Source organism: Lepisosteus oculatus, chromosome 6 (genome assembly GCF_040954835.1).
Source record: "Lepisosteus oculatus isolate fLepOcu1 chromosome 6, fLepOcu1.hap2, whole genome shotgun sequence".
Taxonomy (NCBI): Eukaryota; Metazoa; Chordata; class Actinopteri; order Semionotiformes; family Lepisosteidae; genus Lepisosteus; species Lepisosteus oculatus.
The window spans coordinates 20,045,848-20,062,531 of NC_090701.1; the positions used below are offsets into that span (position 1 = coordinate 20,045,848).

Here is a 16,684-nt window from a genome sequence, read left to right on the forward strand (position 1 = left end):
AGATTCCTGAAGGTTTTGTAAAGTGGGTTTCTTGTGTAAAGGACAGCACCCCAATGTCACCTGTTGTCATTCTGAGGATTACGTTTCTGGGCCAAAGTGAAGAGTGCCACCTGCTGGTCCTCCAAACCTAAGACAATTCTGTGTACTAAAATGAGACCTATATTGAAGTGTTGTAGAATTTGTAATAAAACTGAATCAGCATCTATACAATTAACGTCTGAGTTAACTGGTAACAACTCCAGTCTACCTTTTAATAAGAAACATGTTTTTAATTAAAAAAATGCTGTTAGTTAGGTCTGGAATATGTATCCAGTTTGCTCTTCCTATTCTGGGGTGTTGTCTCTTAACACAGCAAGATGATAACCATTATTCTCTTTTTTATCAGTTGGAAACGCAAATTTTTGCAGTCCTCACTCACATTTGAATTGTCAGTCAATAATCGGTTCATCAAATGCAACAGCTGCATCTCCTGTGTACCGCACAGGGAAACATTAGGATGTGTAAACACTCCTCAGACATGCCTGCCTGTCAGATTCACTCTTAATTTAACATGCTGAGAGCTTCACAGTGCCATACAGGAGAGTTAGCACTGGCTGAAAGCACTCAGCCTCCACTCTGAGCGAATGCCTTTTCACTGTTTGAGTACAGTCTTGTTCAGTAATTCACTGAAACAAAATTCAATCTTGAGCATTGAAATTAATTAATTAAAGCTGAAATCTGTGAAATCTTCAATTCTGTTCACCTTCATGCCCGTGTGAAGAAATGATTGATTGGATGGCTGAAAACCTCAATGATGTTTCAGAAAATCTGTCCAGATATCCTGAAAAGTTGTCAAAGTGATAAAGAAGCATCCACATGTTAAACCTATCGAAAATCTCAAACTTATCAACTCGGTTCCTAATACAAAATGAAAATATGGGATAGCACTTGTCTCAGGCTTCAGTACATCAAAAGAAATGCACCTGTTGCAACTTTAAAGACATTTAATTTCCAGCTACTACTGTTGCACGCTATATTGTTGTTCATTTGATATATAAACTTTGATTTGATTTGATTTGATTTTTTTGGTTATAAAAATTAAAAGCAAGGGGTTCCCAACTCTTATATACTGTATGACCAGAAAGAAGTTTGGTTCACAATCTGTGTGCTTGCTCTGTTCTTTGATATGTAATTACTTCTGGTCCTTTCCTTTGATATGAAACAGAGTTTGATCTGTTTGTCTTGTTGCCTGCAGCTCTCTGAGGCTTGTTCTGTTTTATGATATTTTGTTGGGTGTTTGCCCTGTCATTTGATAAGCGACACCAGTTGATTTCTTTGTCCTGTTTTATGGTACAGTAAGTGCTTGTGAGTGTTATTCCTGGGAAGGAAATCAGTTGCCTTAGCTGCTACTTTAATATCTACCACAGTGTTGTTAAGTTGTAACATTGAAGCGGTGCATTAGTGCAATATTTGTTTGTCCCACTTTACCTTCTTTCTCGGGAAACTACAGAAAAGTGTGTGGCTGGCTGGCAATTCTGCAGTCAAAAGAGGGAATGATCCCTGCTGAAATCTGGTAGACTTCTTTTGTTCTCATAGAGCAGTCTATTGCTCAGGCCCATGGCACTGGTGAAGGAACTCTGATCTTGGGAACCAGGGGGAGTATGAGGAATGGAGGAAAATGGGAAAAAATGTAGAACCTCTGTATTTTGTATTGTTTTTCCAGTGTGTTACATTTTTTCCATATAAAAAATGAAAACAAACTGTCATATGTCAGGAATCCAAAAGCGGTGTATGTTTTTATATGAATTGACTGTTGGAGGTCTCTGATCGGGTGTAATCTACTAGTGGGGTTTGAATGAGAAAAAGAATGATCTTGTGTGCCGAAATTAATCTTCTGGAAAAAAAAGGCTGACAGGAGAGTGTGTTTGATAGTCACAAGCATTTGTTTTAATAATGGCCTCTCAAACTTTACAGATTTACAGATTCTCAGGTGTATAAGTTTCTTAGTACAGACCAAAAATGAAGCAATGAGAGTATGAAGGCCCCGTATGAGCATAAAGAAAGCCTGTTGTATTTTAACTGCCAATCAATGCTGTTTAAAACCCAAACCCATGTACTGTTCAAGCTGTAACTTAACCAGCTGTGTCTTGTGTCTTAATTCACCACTTGTCTTTATTTTCGGTTTAGGTGCCCTGACACAGACATGTGATGAGCTGTGTACTAGCGAAGGTTGCTGGGGGCCTGGTCCTTCCATGTGCTTTTCCTGTCAGCACTTCATGAGGCAGCAGCAGTGTGTGAACGCCTGCAACGTGCTGGAGGGGTGAGTGGTGCCTACAGGTTCTGTCTCAGCATTTACTGTTCCAAGGGTTCTCAACCTTTTACACCAGGTGTATACTATTTTACACTAATAAACCTTAATAAACTAAGGCTGATCTCAACTCTAATCCTAGGAACACTTTTCCGCCATATGGAAATGTAGTGTCCATATTGAAGGGTACTAACCATACTTTCGAAAAAAAAAAAGAATTATTTTATATAGCTTCTTTAAAAGCAATCATCTCGAAGTGTTTTGCTTTCATTGACAAAGGCATTATCCATGGATATAACAGCCAGCTTGGAAGGAAATCATTTTGAGAACATTTTGGTGAAATAATCATATTTCCTTGTGTTTACTGTATATGGAGCTTTTCATTTCAAAGGGTAGTAAAATTCTTTATACATTAATGGAAAAGGACCTGAACCCAGGGTTCTAAAGTACAGAATCCATCTGGGTTACACACTGTGGCCATTATGTACCAGCAACCCACACACTAAGCAACATACAGTATTACACAGTGAAGTGAGAAATTGCTTTGTTGATTAAATTTTTATGTAGGTAAGGTTGTACTGTATAAGCCTATGGTGGAGTTTAGTCAGGACACCAAAATTAATGTAGTGCTGCTAGTTCAGATACGGTGACGTCATCGCCCTCACTGCACGTAGCAGGGACCTCAGCTGCCTGGGCTGAGGGAGGTCTCCTTTAGCTCGCGCCCCAGGTGCTGCGGGACAGAACAGGTGGCGGAAGGCACGAGCCTGTGTGGATCTGCAATGGTCACATTAACATCCCTACTATTTCACAAACTGTCATGGGCTCTTGAACGTACAAGTAGTTAGAACCTGCATTTAAGATTTCATCTGAAGGACTACACCTCCTTTTGTCCAAATGGAAATGTGCTGCCTTCTGGTCTGCCAGCACCACTTACTGCATCAACCTGAATTTCCTTAAAAGACCAGGCTCAGTCTTGCTTAGCTTCAGAGATCAAGATCAGGCTACAAGATGGTAACACTTGCAATGTACAGTAATAAAATGTTGACTTTTGCAGGAATGCTCAAACCAGAGCATTGCAATACTGAGATTTGTTTTTATTTATCAGTACAGAGCCATGATTTTTAAAAACAATATCTGTCATTAATGTTTATCTCTATACACAGCAAGTCTAGACCTGTTATTGAAGTCTTTCAGAGTGTTTGGTCTGTTGGTTCATCTCAGCTTCAATTTATATTCTGAGAGGATCCTCCGCACAGCCAGTTAATTAGAAACACATTTCTTCTGTAACAGTCAGGACTTGGGAAAATAGTATAAGCAGCGTGTGTTTCCACTTCTGCCAAGAGTAATGTATTTTCCAACAGAATTTCTAACTCTCCTTACTGAAAACAATGCCTTAGAAAAATGTTTAGACTTTGCCTTTAGTCCTGCTGTTTGAGCTGTGAACATTATGTTCCTTGGAACAGTTCAGTATGGATTAAACCATCATAGCCTTCTTTCACTTAGCTCATTATTTCTAACAGAGGTTCAAGTAGGGAGCTGTATCTGCTGCAAATGACGAAGCAGAAGCTATCACCATGCTGAAAAGTATTTAAAAAAAAACATTTATATTGACAATGAAAGTACTTTTGAAATTCTCTGTTCTGTTTCACTTTCTGAAACAAAGGAATGCCATTCATTACATGTCTCTGTGGAACCTTCCTGCATTTGTATATTTATAAATTTGGACATTTGAAATTTGAAGGAGTGCTTCAAAATTAAGTTTGGTTTACTGACTCTGTTCTTAACCCCTCTGACTCCTGCTGGCAATTAGAGTGAAGGCACTTCTATCAGAAATGCCATTAGTCAGTAGGTCAGATGACAGGAGTCCTTAACGTGTGGCATAGTCCTGCAAGCCACAGTGCATTTCGGATTTACAAAGTACACTTTTAGCTGTATTAAACAATGCAAAAATGAACCTTTAACTTCTTAAGTTTTTTTTTAAGTGTATCTATGACTTAAAAGAAAAACATTTAAGCAAATTAGAGTGACACACATACACACTCACAACCTTTTGTTCACCAAATTATCTGGTTGATATTACGGAACATAAACATATGAGAAAAAAAATATTTTCCTGTTTTTCGCTTAGCTCCTTCAGTGCTGCTTTTCATCAAAGTATTGTAGTCAGTACCATTGACACAGTCTTTGTTTTTTTCTATTTTTACAGTCAAACAATAAAATAATTTAGAAGTGTCATACAAAAGCCCAAAGGGAGGAAAAATAAACTTTTTTATGAGGCATAATGTATCAAAAGTTACCTGGGAACCTTTTGGTTTACATAAGTCCCAACAGCCACTAAGGCAGAAGTGACATAACACCATGTTCTGTGGCTCTGCCTGTAACTCAGTATTATAGCACATACATAGAAGAGTAATCTCAGAAAGAGGACAGCAGAAGGAGTAAGTGAAGTTTTCTCACTCTTTTGCCAACACTAATAAAGCATTACTGATATTTGTGACTCTTGCCATTTCTCTTTTTGGATTTGACAACAACTGCACACTGACGTACCAATCCGTGCAGACGTACCCGAGTGTCCGGCTGCATGCCCACAGTTGCAGTTTCTGTCAGACTCCTTCGGGCAACGCAGCAGCTCAGCTATGCCTCAAAGTCAGGATTCTTATTTTGTGCAGTGAGAGGGTCCAGGAAGTGAACTTGATTGCAAGCATTGATTATTTTCTCCTTTCCTCAGGTTGCCGAGAGAATTTATAATGGACAAAAAGTGTATTGAGTGTGACCCGGAGTGCATGCCACAGAATGGAACCCAGACCTGCACTGGATCGGTATGTTCATTGTCTCCAGAATCTTCTCTGCATAGTGTGCACAAGCTTTATGAGACATAAGTATAAACTGAATTTATCTTTTTATGTTTGTACAATATAAAATATACATTTCTATGTCTCTCGATACATTTATTCTGCATTGAAGGGACTTACAGTATAAGGAATTTATGTTTATAAATAAATTAACAAAATGCTTTTTGGAGAACACATACATGTACATTATACCTAAAGGTTTTGGAGTACTATACTGCTCAGGCTTGATTGTCTAGTGTTTGACAAATTGTCCAAAAATCTCATTGAAAGAAGATGGTTATTTTCACAGAAATACAAGAAGCAAGGTAGATTACAAAATAACATGTAAAAATACACATTCAAGACTCATGTCTTTAACCTACCATTAAATGTAATTGTTAGTGCTGTAAAATAAATGCAGTGGACAGAGGAAAGAAACAAAACAACAAAAAAGCTATTGTTTCAGAAGACTAACCTCTAGATCTCTGCTTCCAAGAAATGTCTCTAAGCTTCTACAAAGAGCTCTGCTCTGCTTCATTGTAGACAGGGGGATTTTTTTTAACTCATCATTTAGAAAAAGGAACAGATAGAGAAAAGAATTTTTGCTCAAGTTTAATGCATTCCAGTGTCTTCTCTAAATTGGCTTTAGTGTTTCTAGAATGAAGCAGCTGTAATAGTCTTGTGACAATTATAAGGTAAAACGATTAAAACAATCAACATTTAACAGCATGATGACATGTGGGGTGTATTTCAGTTTTTTTGTGTGTGTATTTGGGGGAAAAAAGAGAAAAATATATACTTTCTTCCTTGAGGGTCCGGACAAGTGCGCCGAATGTGCCCATTTCAAAGATGGCCCCCACTGTGTACACAAATGCCCCTCTGGGATCCCAGGAGAGAATGATACCTTCATTTGGAAATATGCAGATGAGAAGAAGGTCTGTCAGCTGTGCCATCCCAACTGTACTCAGGGGTAAGTATGTTCAATGGGTGATCCACTGCATCTATCAAGTACATGAGGATTTCTCTGTTTTTCCTGTGACACACCATAACATTAAATCAAGAGTTACTTAAATTTAACACTTACAAAAGCTATACTTTAAATATCATAGGGCAGTAACACCCGAGTCAAGTGAACAAGCCAGAGTTTGAACAGACAGTTATCTACAAAATTACAAAGCAAAAAAACACACAGAATATAACCATTTCAGAATGGCATTTTTCCAAGCAGGAATATCCCATCACTCCTCAGTTTGGTTTATACATTCAATGAAGCACATATCGAAGAAGCCAATTAAAAATATGAGCAGTGTACATATTGTCCTGTTGAGCAAATGATTAGGCAATTGCATAACAGAGGGCTTATGTTGGAACCGAAATCCAGATTTGCCAGGGATAAGCACTGCAGCTGCAATTCACTAGATATGCTTTGCCTCTTATTTGATTCAACATTTAGTCTGCCTGAATGTTTGTATTGGAACCTTCAAGTGCCATCTCTACAGTTAAATTCTCCAGGTGTTGTTACTGTAGCTATGCCATGTTGTTGGAGCTTTAACAGTGCATTCTCTTATTTGGGGCTGATGTCCTTTGGTGAGGATCACGCTCCTTTCAACAAACGGTTCATAATTCATTTGTGTTTAGAAAAGTGAAAAGGAGGAGCTCAATGATGAATGTTTCCTTCTGATCTACAGGTGTACAGGACCTGGTCTGGCTGGCTGTGATCATCAGACGTAAGACTTTCCTGTTCACATTCAAATACAATAACATGATGCATTTCAAATTTGTATGTTAGCCATTAATTGCACGGTGTGTGTACAATGCTGCAATGGATTTCAATTTAAATCTCTGTGACATTAGATTCTGTTGTTAAGTTAATTTAAATAGCCTCTAAATTTTGCTATCTCTGCATATCTGGGCTCTGCTGCCAGCTGTATTCAATTTACAACAGACTAAGAAAGAATGAATTTAATTTATTTTTTTATGCACAACAATTGCACAAAAATTGTGTAAATTGTAAATTGTGTAAACATCCACAACTATACACGGGAATGTGGGAAGCAATGATAACCAGTATATTTCTCCGCATAGTTGACTGAAGGTGATTATTTCAAGTATAACCCTTAATCAGGCAGTTGCTCATGACAAATTGAAAATGCATTGTAACAGTAAGAAAAGTCCTTTCATAAGAAAGCCACATTTTGGCTTTATGTGAATGTGTATACTCTGTGCTTCTCTATGTCTAAAATAAAGATATTCTGAAAGTTATGGGGATTACTCAATTAATTTCACTCTTTCTTTCAGAGCTGCCTAATTTCCGAAGTATACAATATTCTTTTCTCTGCTGAGGTCACAGTGGTCATTCAAATGCCTTGTTTGATCTCCTAGCTCTCAGTTGTCTTCGATTGCTGCCGGGGTGGTTGGAGGCTTGTTGGTGACTGTCATCATTGCCCTGGCAATATTCATCTTGATGCGCAGACGTTACATCAAGAGGAAGAGGACTCTTCGCAGGCTACTACAAGAAAGAGAGGTTCGAACATTGATCAGAGGCTGAGTTACGCTGAGAATATAGACAACATATTTAAGAAATCAAATCAGAAGCTGTTTTTAATTAAAAGATTCAAGAACTTTAATGTTAGTGAAAACACCCTAGAGAAGGCATATAAAAGCCTTGTTGAGAGCATCCTGGCCTTTAACATGACAGTTTGGTATGAAAACATGGGGTTGAAAAACAAGACCAAACTTTCCAGGATTGTGAGAAATACAGGAAAAATAATAATAAGAAGAATTATAATAATTATAGTTGCTTACACTTATATAGTGCTTTTTTGGACACTCCACTCAAAGCGCTTTACAAGTAATGGGGACTCCCCTCCAACACCACCAATGTGCAGCCCCACCTGGATGATGCGATGGCAGCCGTAGTGCGCCAGAACGCTCACTACACATCAGCTATCAGTGGGGAGGAAAGTGGAGTAATGAAGCCAGTTCATAGGTGGGGATTATTAGGAGGCCATGATTGGTATGGGCCAATGGGAAATTTGGCCAGGATGCCGGGGTTACACCCCTACTCTTTTCCAGAAATGCCCTGGGATTTTTAATTTTTAATGACCACAGAGAGTCTGGACCTCGGTTTTACGGCGCCTGTTTACAGTATAGTGTCCTCGTCACTATACTGCGGCATAAGGACCCACATGGACCGCAGAGTGAGCGCCCCCTGCTGGCCCCACTAACACCTCTTCCAGCAGCAACCTTAGTTTTTCCCAGGAGGTCTCCCATCCAGATACCAGGCTCACACCTGCTTAGCTTCAGTGGGTTGTCAGTTGTGAGTTGCAGTTATATGGCTGCTGGCCATAAATAATTGGGAAACAGTAGCCCCAGCTCTGCAACTTATATATATATATAGCTCTCACAATGGCAAGGAGTCACAGGTGATTCCACACTCCCACTCCATTCCAATTCATAATGCTCCCATCAGGAAGACGGTATAGGGTACCAAATTCAAATAAAAACATTTACTAGAGTCCTTTGTCCCTCTGCAATAAAACTACTCAATGAAGGCATGTAAATATATTCCCCCCTTTAACTATTTATCCATCTATTTATGTATCACATACTGCTGTTGTGATTTTATGTGACTGTTATGTTTTGCTTGTGTGTTTTGTACTTCTGTGGGAGAAGCCAAAGACACATTTCCACACCAGTAGACAAAGTATCTATCCACTGTGCAGGGAAAATGATTGCAAGACTACAGGTATTATAATGTACTTGTAGTTAGCAGTGAATGCTGATGGTTCACCAGTGTAAAAGGTGTGTGAGAGTGTTATATTTATTTTTACTATAAGGATAGATGAATGCCCTTTGGATGTATTTCAGAATTAAATTATGTGACAGAAAGCTAGATGTTCGTTTTTTCACCTCTTTCTGCCACCAATCATTCTGATGTCAGAGCTCACTCCAGGTCATGTGCACATCTGGGGACATCCGTGTCTTCTCTTTCCAGCTGGTGGAGCCTCTGACACCCAGTGGAGAAGCACCCAACCAGGCCCTGCTGCGGATCTTGAAAGAGACTGAGTTTAAGAAGATACAGGTCCTTGGCTCTGGGGCCTTTGGTACTGTGTACAAGGTAAACACTTGCAAAGCTATTATGATGTTAAAATCAGATCAAATTATCTTTTTTCTTTGGTTTGCATTACTTCTTATTGACAACTGTTGTCTGAATTCCAGAGAGAAAATTATCTTTTGGGACGAATCCTCTCCCTGCAGACTTTCGGAGATACAGTAGATACTGTACATACAGTATATATGACTTGCAGACCATCTAGAGCTAAGACACACAAATTAGTATGTTGTTAAAGTGACATAGGATATGAGACCAAAGAAGAAAAAATATAAAAATTACCAAATTTCCATTTTTGGTAGGATGTAACAGAAAACATTTTTAAAACTTCATAAGAAAAGCAGGGATTTGGCTTTTGTCCTTTTTTTTGGAAAAAACTAAGTGTTTATTCGACAATAGTGTCTTAAATTCAATTAAAACAAATGTTGAAATGTATTATTCAAATGTGCTTGTGCCAAATGTGCTTCACGCAGGGTTTGTGGATCCCCGAAGGAGAAGATGTGAAGATTCCTGTTGCCATTAAAGTCTTGAGAGAAGCAACATCTCCAAAAGCCAACAAAGAGATCTTGGATGTGAGTGTTGTTTCCGTCAAACGTGAAATAGTCACAGAAGCACAAGAGTATGCTAATGTGTAATATACTCTAAACATAAAATGAAATTAACTTTATTTCCGTTCTTTAGTTCATTTATTTATTTGCATTTTCCTGTTATGTACTGTATATACTGGAATATATTTTGGACTGTTCTTAACTGCTCTGTTTGTAGTGGGGTGTAAATCTTTTTCCCCTGGATAATCTCTTGTGCTAAAAGGTTTTCGAAATATGGACTCTTTATCAATAATTTGTGTTTTCAATGTCTGTTGTAATGTCTGCTTCAGCTGGAATCAGTTCAGCTGTTAGACATCAAAGAGACAAAACTCACGGGGTTGTTTTAGTCTGTGGGACGTGCACAGTTTGTATGGCGGAACGTTTGTGTGGCGCCAAAAAGAATCAGCCTCTGAGGTCATGTAGTCCTGGAGGAGATGACTAAAATCTGTCTCTGCAAGAGGAATGCACAATGTATTAGAATGCAGGATGTACAGGAAAACATCATTTTGAACTCTTCTTGTGTCCAGGGGCTTAATCCTAAGAAACTGCATAGCTGGCCATATAATTGGCAGGTCATTGTGCATATTGAGGTCACTGAGTGCTTTTACGGGCAGGACACATTTTCAGCATACAGTACTGTATGTTAAGTGTTGTGATCTGTAAAGTAATGGGTTGTTTCAGTGCCCTTGATACACCTTTGCATATACACACTTCACAAAGTGCTGGAATTGTTTCAAGAAAAAAAGACTTGCGTCCAAGTGATGTCGTGAAAAAGAGCTAGTGTATTTTTTTTTAGCTGGCAAAGGAGACTTAGCACATAGTGTGTTGCAACTGAAGAAGACACCACAACCTTGTTCTAATTTGAAATGTGTATTCTGAATTTGACAAGAACTCAAAAACTGTTTGAAATTGCATTAAGAAACAACGTGAGCCAAAACCAAACTCATTCTGCCTGCTGTGACTGCGGTGGCTTCACAATCAAACCATTATTGATAGACTTGCTGGAGTAAACTGTCTAGATAATTCTACAGGATAAGTTAGCCCTCCTCCATTTATTTCTTGCTGTTTGTGACAGTGTATCTCTATCCTCAAAGAAAGCCTCAAGTAATATTAGAAATGATGTACTCCTAAGACACACTTCTTAATTTTACAGTTAAAATAAGCATTGTCAAGAGGCAAATAAACACCTTATGCACATTATTATTTTTCATGAGAGAGGTGCATTTGCTTTATCAGTATCATTTTTTGTAAAATCCCTCCCTCTCTGCCTTCAATGCAGGAGGCCTATGTGATGGCCAGCGTTAACAATCCTCATGTCTGCCGGCTGCTGGGAATCTGCCTGACCTCCACAGTGCAGCTGATAACCCAGCTCATGCCCTACGGCTGCCTGCTGGACTACGTAAAAGAACACAAGGACAACATCGGCTCTCAGTACCTCCTCAACTGGTGTGTGCAGATTGCAAAGGTAACTGGCGCCTTTTTCTCATTTTGAGTTTTGATTGAATCAGCCTGTTGTGCCACCAATGGTAGAGACGCCACAGAATTCATCTTCCCACTGAATGATGTACTGTATCAGGTGTGAAACCCCCTAGAAACTACACACCCTGCTAACCTCACCTGGTACGGACGTGTTTTTATTCTTCGGCAGTTTTGCTGGCACTTTGTCAGGGTCAGCTGCCTTTGATTGAGTCTAAGTTCTGACACACTGAAATCCTAAGTGTCATCCTTAGAAATTCAAGAATATTATAGAAGTGTGTCCTTGCAAGATCACCAGAACTGCCAAGGACAAAGAGACCCACCTTCCTCTTTGTTCATGTCAGCCACAAAGGAGCTGTTTTTTTATTCATGCTCTTGCCCCGCTTCAAGTTTTTTCAGCTGATCTGCTTTGACCTTGCCTTGGGCTATTCTCAGCAGATATGAATGATACGCATTTCAAAAAGGATTAAAGGTTGATTATACAATACATGCTATGTAAAAAGATGAGCTGCTTTATCCCCTTGCTGCTCTGGGATTGATTCGTAGAGAGCGATGTATGCTGAAACCGACACCCTTTCCTCCGGCTTGCACAAACATTAAGGCTGTACAGAATTCCTTCTGAAATATTAAAAAGAACAAGTGTTTTGGCTCAGAAGGCAAATCCATGGAAGTGTTTTACATTTTATTCAGGTTTTATGTTTTACATGTTTTACATTTACAACTTACTCTTATGTAACAAAAAGTCATACAATAGTTACAATGTGTGGAAAGTGAAAAGAATGACCCAAATGCTTCACTAAGCTCTGACTTCTTCAACCAAGTCCGCATTTAGGTGACATAGAGCAAATGCGGACTTAAAGTGTGTGAGCATTCAAGGGTGCACTATTATAAAACAGTAATGTGACACCTGCACATGACAGCACTCATTGGTTACACGGCTCATGGTCAAAATGCTTTCTGTTGTTGTACTGCTTTTGTACTGCTTCTTTTCCAGTGGCTATGTACACGTCTGCAGATAATTTTTTACAGACTTTTTCATTCTTCGCTCACAGTTTGATATCTCGTCTGTACCTGCTTTAAAGTAGTTACATATTGTGTTCATTCGTGTTGAGAAGGCGTGACGTGAAATGCGAGAATTAAACTAAGAAAAACTTGGAAATACTTCAAAGCTTTGGACTACTGAATACTTTGTCTTTCTGTGTAAAAATACACTGTAGGTAAACGAATATTCATCAGTTGTAATGGGGTGAGAAAATAAAAGCTTTACGTTGGCGATTCGTACCTAGAATACAGTACATATGAATTTAAAGCAGCCTAATGAAATTGTGTTTTAACATAAAATATGATGAGTAAAAAAATGAAACTTTACTAAAATGTGAATATTTTATTCTCTATGACAACTTCACTCTGCTTTGATAGGTTAGAACATTAAATGTGACCATTTCTCAAGGAATCAGTGGTAATTCTCATCAGTGAGGTCTGCTCTGATGTGGACTTCAGAGAAGGGTGCATAAAGGGTGCATTGGGGGCACACGATTGTGAAACACAGATTAGAAATAGGAGACCCTAAGCCCTTGCAGACTCAAGTGGGAATTCGCGTGTGAAGGGCACAAGATTGTACACTACAATATATCCCAGTCCTTAGGTGATTAGACAAATAGGCCATTTTTATTTTCTTGGGGTTGCTGTTGTCTGCCAAGTCGTCTCTCTGACTCTTCTAGTTCTGGTTGTCATTCAGGATTACAGAAAAAAAATAGGTTCAGATGTGAGTCCTAATGAAACTTCTATTCTAGGATAGTCTGCAGCCCAAAAACGCCAGTATCCAGCTGCTTTTTTAAACATAATGGCCTGTAGGATAAAGTTCTTATTTCAATTAGGATGCCATATATATCCTGCAATGAGAAAGTCAGCATGCCACAGTTATCTCAGGAAGTGACTGGGTTAAGGAATTTCTAGGGTGATCACTGCCAAGAAGAACACCAAAGCATTTCTGTAATGTATGATCACAGCCAAAGAGGTGGTTCACATCAAGATTTGTGTACACATTTCTCATTGCATACAATTTCAGAAAATGTAATACACTGCTTGAACAGCATAGTAACTGTACAAGGATTGTGCATGCAGTCAATGGGATTAACACAGTACCTTCTTTTTCTGATATGCAGTTTTAAGGTTTCACATATATTGGACCGTTTATCTGGCTTGAGAAAAGGTATAATTGGTGATTTGCTTCCAAAGAACAAAATATTAAGCTACACTATAAGGATTCCATACAATCTTATCTGCATCGAGTTTGTATGTTCTCCCCATGTTCATGTAGGTTACCACTAGGGTGCTCCGTTTTCCTCCCACAGTCCAAAGACTTCTTGGAAAACGAGCCCTGGTGTCAGTGTGTGTTTGTGTTTGTATGTGCCCTGGGATGGGATGGGTGTCCCATCCAGGGTGTATCGTTTTTCGCCAGGACCCTGTCCTGGATAAGCCTGGATATAACTCTGTATGGTGATACAGAGATGGATGGATGGAAGGATTGCAATGCTGCAGGAAGTGTGTGTACAGTCCAGACTGCGTTGATCACTGTTACAGGTCATAGTGCTGCAAACGAAACTAAAAAGGTTGTAATTATAAGCAGGAAGGCTGACAGCATTTATGAAGCTATAAAGAAACAGGGCCGCTGTTTCCGCCAAACAAAAAACACTTTTCCAAACCACGTATATTATGCATTTAATACTTCAAAAAATGTGTTTAAGCCAGTGATCTGCACTTTGATTGACGTGTGAAGTGACATTTAGACATCCTGGAGGAATGTGAACAGCCAGAATACTGTATTTCTGTGGTATAGAAACAGAAAACCCAAATCCTAAAACACAAAAAACACAAAATCCCAATCAATCCAAATAATACCACCCAGCATCACAATCTTGCCCCACTCCAGGACATGGAAGCTGAAGGCCAGGACGTCTCCATCACTGACAAGAAATCTCAAACATGAATCGTAAAGACAGAAATACTAGTACTAAGTGGTGGTTGTTTGTTGTCTTTTTTTAGCGAGGTGGGTGATATCATGCATACAATTGACAGGCTCCTAGCCTGGGCAGGCAACAGACCACTAGTTGGTGTCCGTGTGAGCTCAAATGACATGATTCTAAAAGCACACAAAAGAAATTCAGGCAACGCCAGACAATTTAGGCATCAAACTGAAGATTAAGACTAGATCAGTGGTTTTCTAAGGAATCCTACCAGCACTGGGCTAAAGCAGGCAGGATAGAAAGACTACAAATATTAATCCATCAGCTTGGAAAATGGCCGAGAACTTGGTGTGCAGAAGGCAGCTTAGCTTCAACTTTCTTTGGTCACTGGGGACATTCCCATGGCAAAGATCTTCTGTACAGATGTGACAGATTACACCTAAATGAAAGGTGTCATCTTGGTACAAGGATCAAGAAGAAAATACACATATACTTAAAGTAGATTTCAAAAAGGGCAAAGCCAAAGAAAATCCAAAGGGAAGCAAAGACAAAAGGAGAGCCAAAGAGGAAAAAAAGGACCAGGCAATTAAATGGTTATACATAAATGCTAGAAATGTTAGAAACAAAACAATGGAGACAAATGTAATCGAAGCTATTACATTAGCAGGCAATTATGACATAACTGGAAACAAGAAACATGGCTAACCAAAAACAATGGAGGTGAATGTAACATTACCACATAATGAACACTCTGTTCTGGAGTGAGGAAATATAGAAGAACAGGAGGTGTAGCATCATATATCAAAAAGAGTATTCAGGTGCAGGAACTAAAATGAATGGAATTAAGAGGCTTATAATCAATATCGATCAGACCCGTCAAACAACACCCTGAAGTAACGGAGTTAGGAGTATACAGATGTTTGCAAATGTTTATTTAAATCCAACATTGTATAATGAAAGCAAGTATTTTATGTGCAAAAGAAGATATCATGAGAAAAACCTACTGGAATGTCACCTGCAGAAACTGAAATAATAGTAGACGTGGTTAATGACTGCTTTTTTATCCAGTTACTAGGTTCACCTACAAGAGGAAATGCCTGTTTTGATCTTGACGTTTCAAACAATAGAGAAAAGTGATGTAAAATGAAGAGTGAACCCTAAGGGAACTGTGGTGGTAATGTGACATGCTTTGAAGCATATTTTGAAACTGTACAGACTGTGTCCAAAACGAAGTGTACAGTTTCAGGGGAGCAGACTTTGAAGGAGCGAGACAGAGCTTAGGAGAAGAAGAATGCAAAAGGATAGAAATAGTTGGAGAATGGACAGAAACAGTTTAAAGGGATTAAAGCACTGAACAGATTTACCTCCAGTGTAACGCAAAAGCTAAAAACTAAATTTCAAATGTTTACAAGAATTAATGATGAAAATACAAGGGGAGAGGAAGAGCTTTATAAAATGCTTAAAGGTCCAGTTTAAAAATATGAGAAAAATGAATCGTCAGTAAAGATAAAACTGATATCAGAAAGGTCAAGAGAGGGATGGAAAGGAGTACCACAATGGGGAATAAAATAGATAACTGTCTTATTCCACAAGTGGAAACTACGTGGAAGTGCATTTAAAACAGAGAACAGAAGGCACTTCGTAGTGCAAAAGGTAGGGGGAGCATTGAACAAGCTACTGAACCATGTTGTTGAAGACAATACTCTGGTTTCCTTAAAGAAACAGCTGGATGGTATCTTTCCCATTTTTAATGGCATAATTAGTTACTAACTAGCAGACAGGTTAGCTGGGTGAAAGAAATAGCTCCTAAAAAATGTGCTTTAAAAATGTCCCTAAACTTTGTACTTCAAAGCAGTGTACTAACAAATTGTTCTGTTTTGAACACCTAATAAAAATAAATCAACAGTCCGATGAATAAGCAGCATTTTCTTCGGCCATGCAAAGATGTACACTGTAGGGTTTCAGCAGGATAACTGAAGTGATGCAATTGTTTCTTTTCTCATTTTTGCATTCTTCCTCACATTCTTCTGTGCCTTTGTTTGCATTCTTCTTTGCTTTCCTCGCGCTTGTACTCAGTGTCATCTTCTGCGTCGCCATAGACATGTAGTGGGTCTCCAACAATCTGGTCTATCCGGTGCTAATATTCACTGATCATGCTTTGCCTGTCCTCGCCAGGGTATGAACTACCTGGAGGAGCGACACCTGGTGCACCGTGACCTGGCCGCGAGGAATGTCTTGGTGAAGACCCCCCAGCACGTGAAGATCACCGACTTTGGGCTGGCCAAGCTCCTCAGCGCCGACGAGAAGGAATATCACGCCGATGGAGGAAAGGTAACAGCAACGTTCTCAGAAAAAAACAAGAAATACAGAATGTAGCACAGAAGTGTAGAGTGGCGCAATTAAAATTAAATTTCTAAAGAGTA

General features: G+C 39.0%; 1 protein-coding gene across 2 annotated transcripts in view; it reads left to right on the forward strand.

Annotated features, from left to right (window-relative positions):
- Window positions 1–16,684, forward strand: part of egfra (epidermal growth factor receptor a (erythroblastic leukemia viral (v-erb-b) oncogene homolog, avian)) — a 118,226-nt gene that overhangs the window by 89,831 nt on the left and 11,711 nt on the right. For both annotated transcript variants that reach the window (XM_015354473.2, XM_015354474.2), the window contains exons 13-21: window positions 2,167–2,299; window positions 5,016–5,106; window positions 5,931–6,088; window positions 6,807–6,845; window positions 7,501–7,642; window positions 9,116–9,238; window positions 9,706–9,804; window positions 11,099–11,284; window positions 16,437–16,592. In XM_015354473.2, coding sequence (XP_015209959.1) covers window positions 2,167–2,299; window positions 5,016–5,106; window positions 5,931–6,088; window positions 6,807–6,845; window positions 7,501–7,642; window positions 9,116–9,238; window positions 9,706–9,804; window positions 11,099–11,284; window positions 16,437–16,592 — 1,127 coding nt within the window. The remainder of the gene's footprint in view (window positions 1–2,166; window positions 2,300–5,015; window positions 5,107–5,930; window positions 6,089–6,806; window positions 6,846–7,500; window positions 7,643–9,115; window positions 9,239–9,705; window positions 9,805–11,098; window positions 11,285–16,436; window positions 16,593–16,684) is intronic.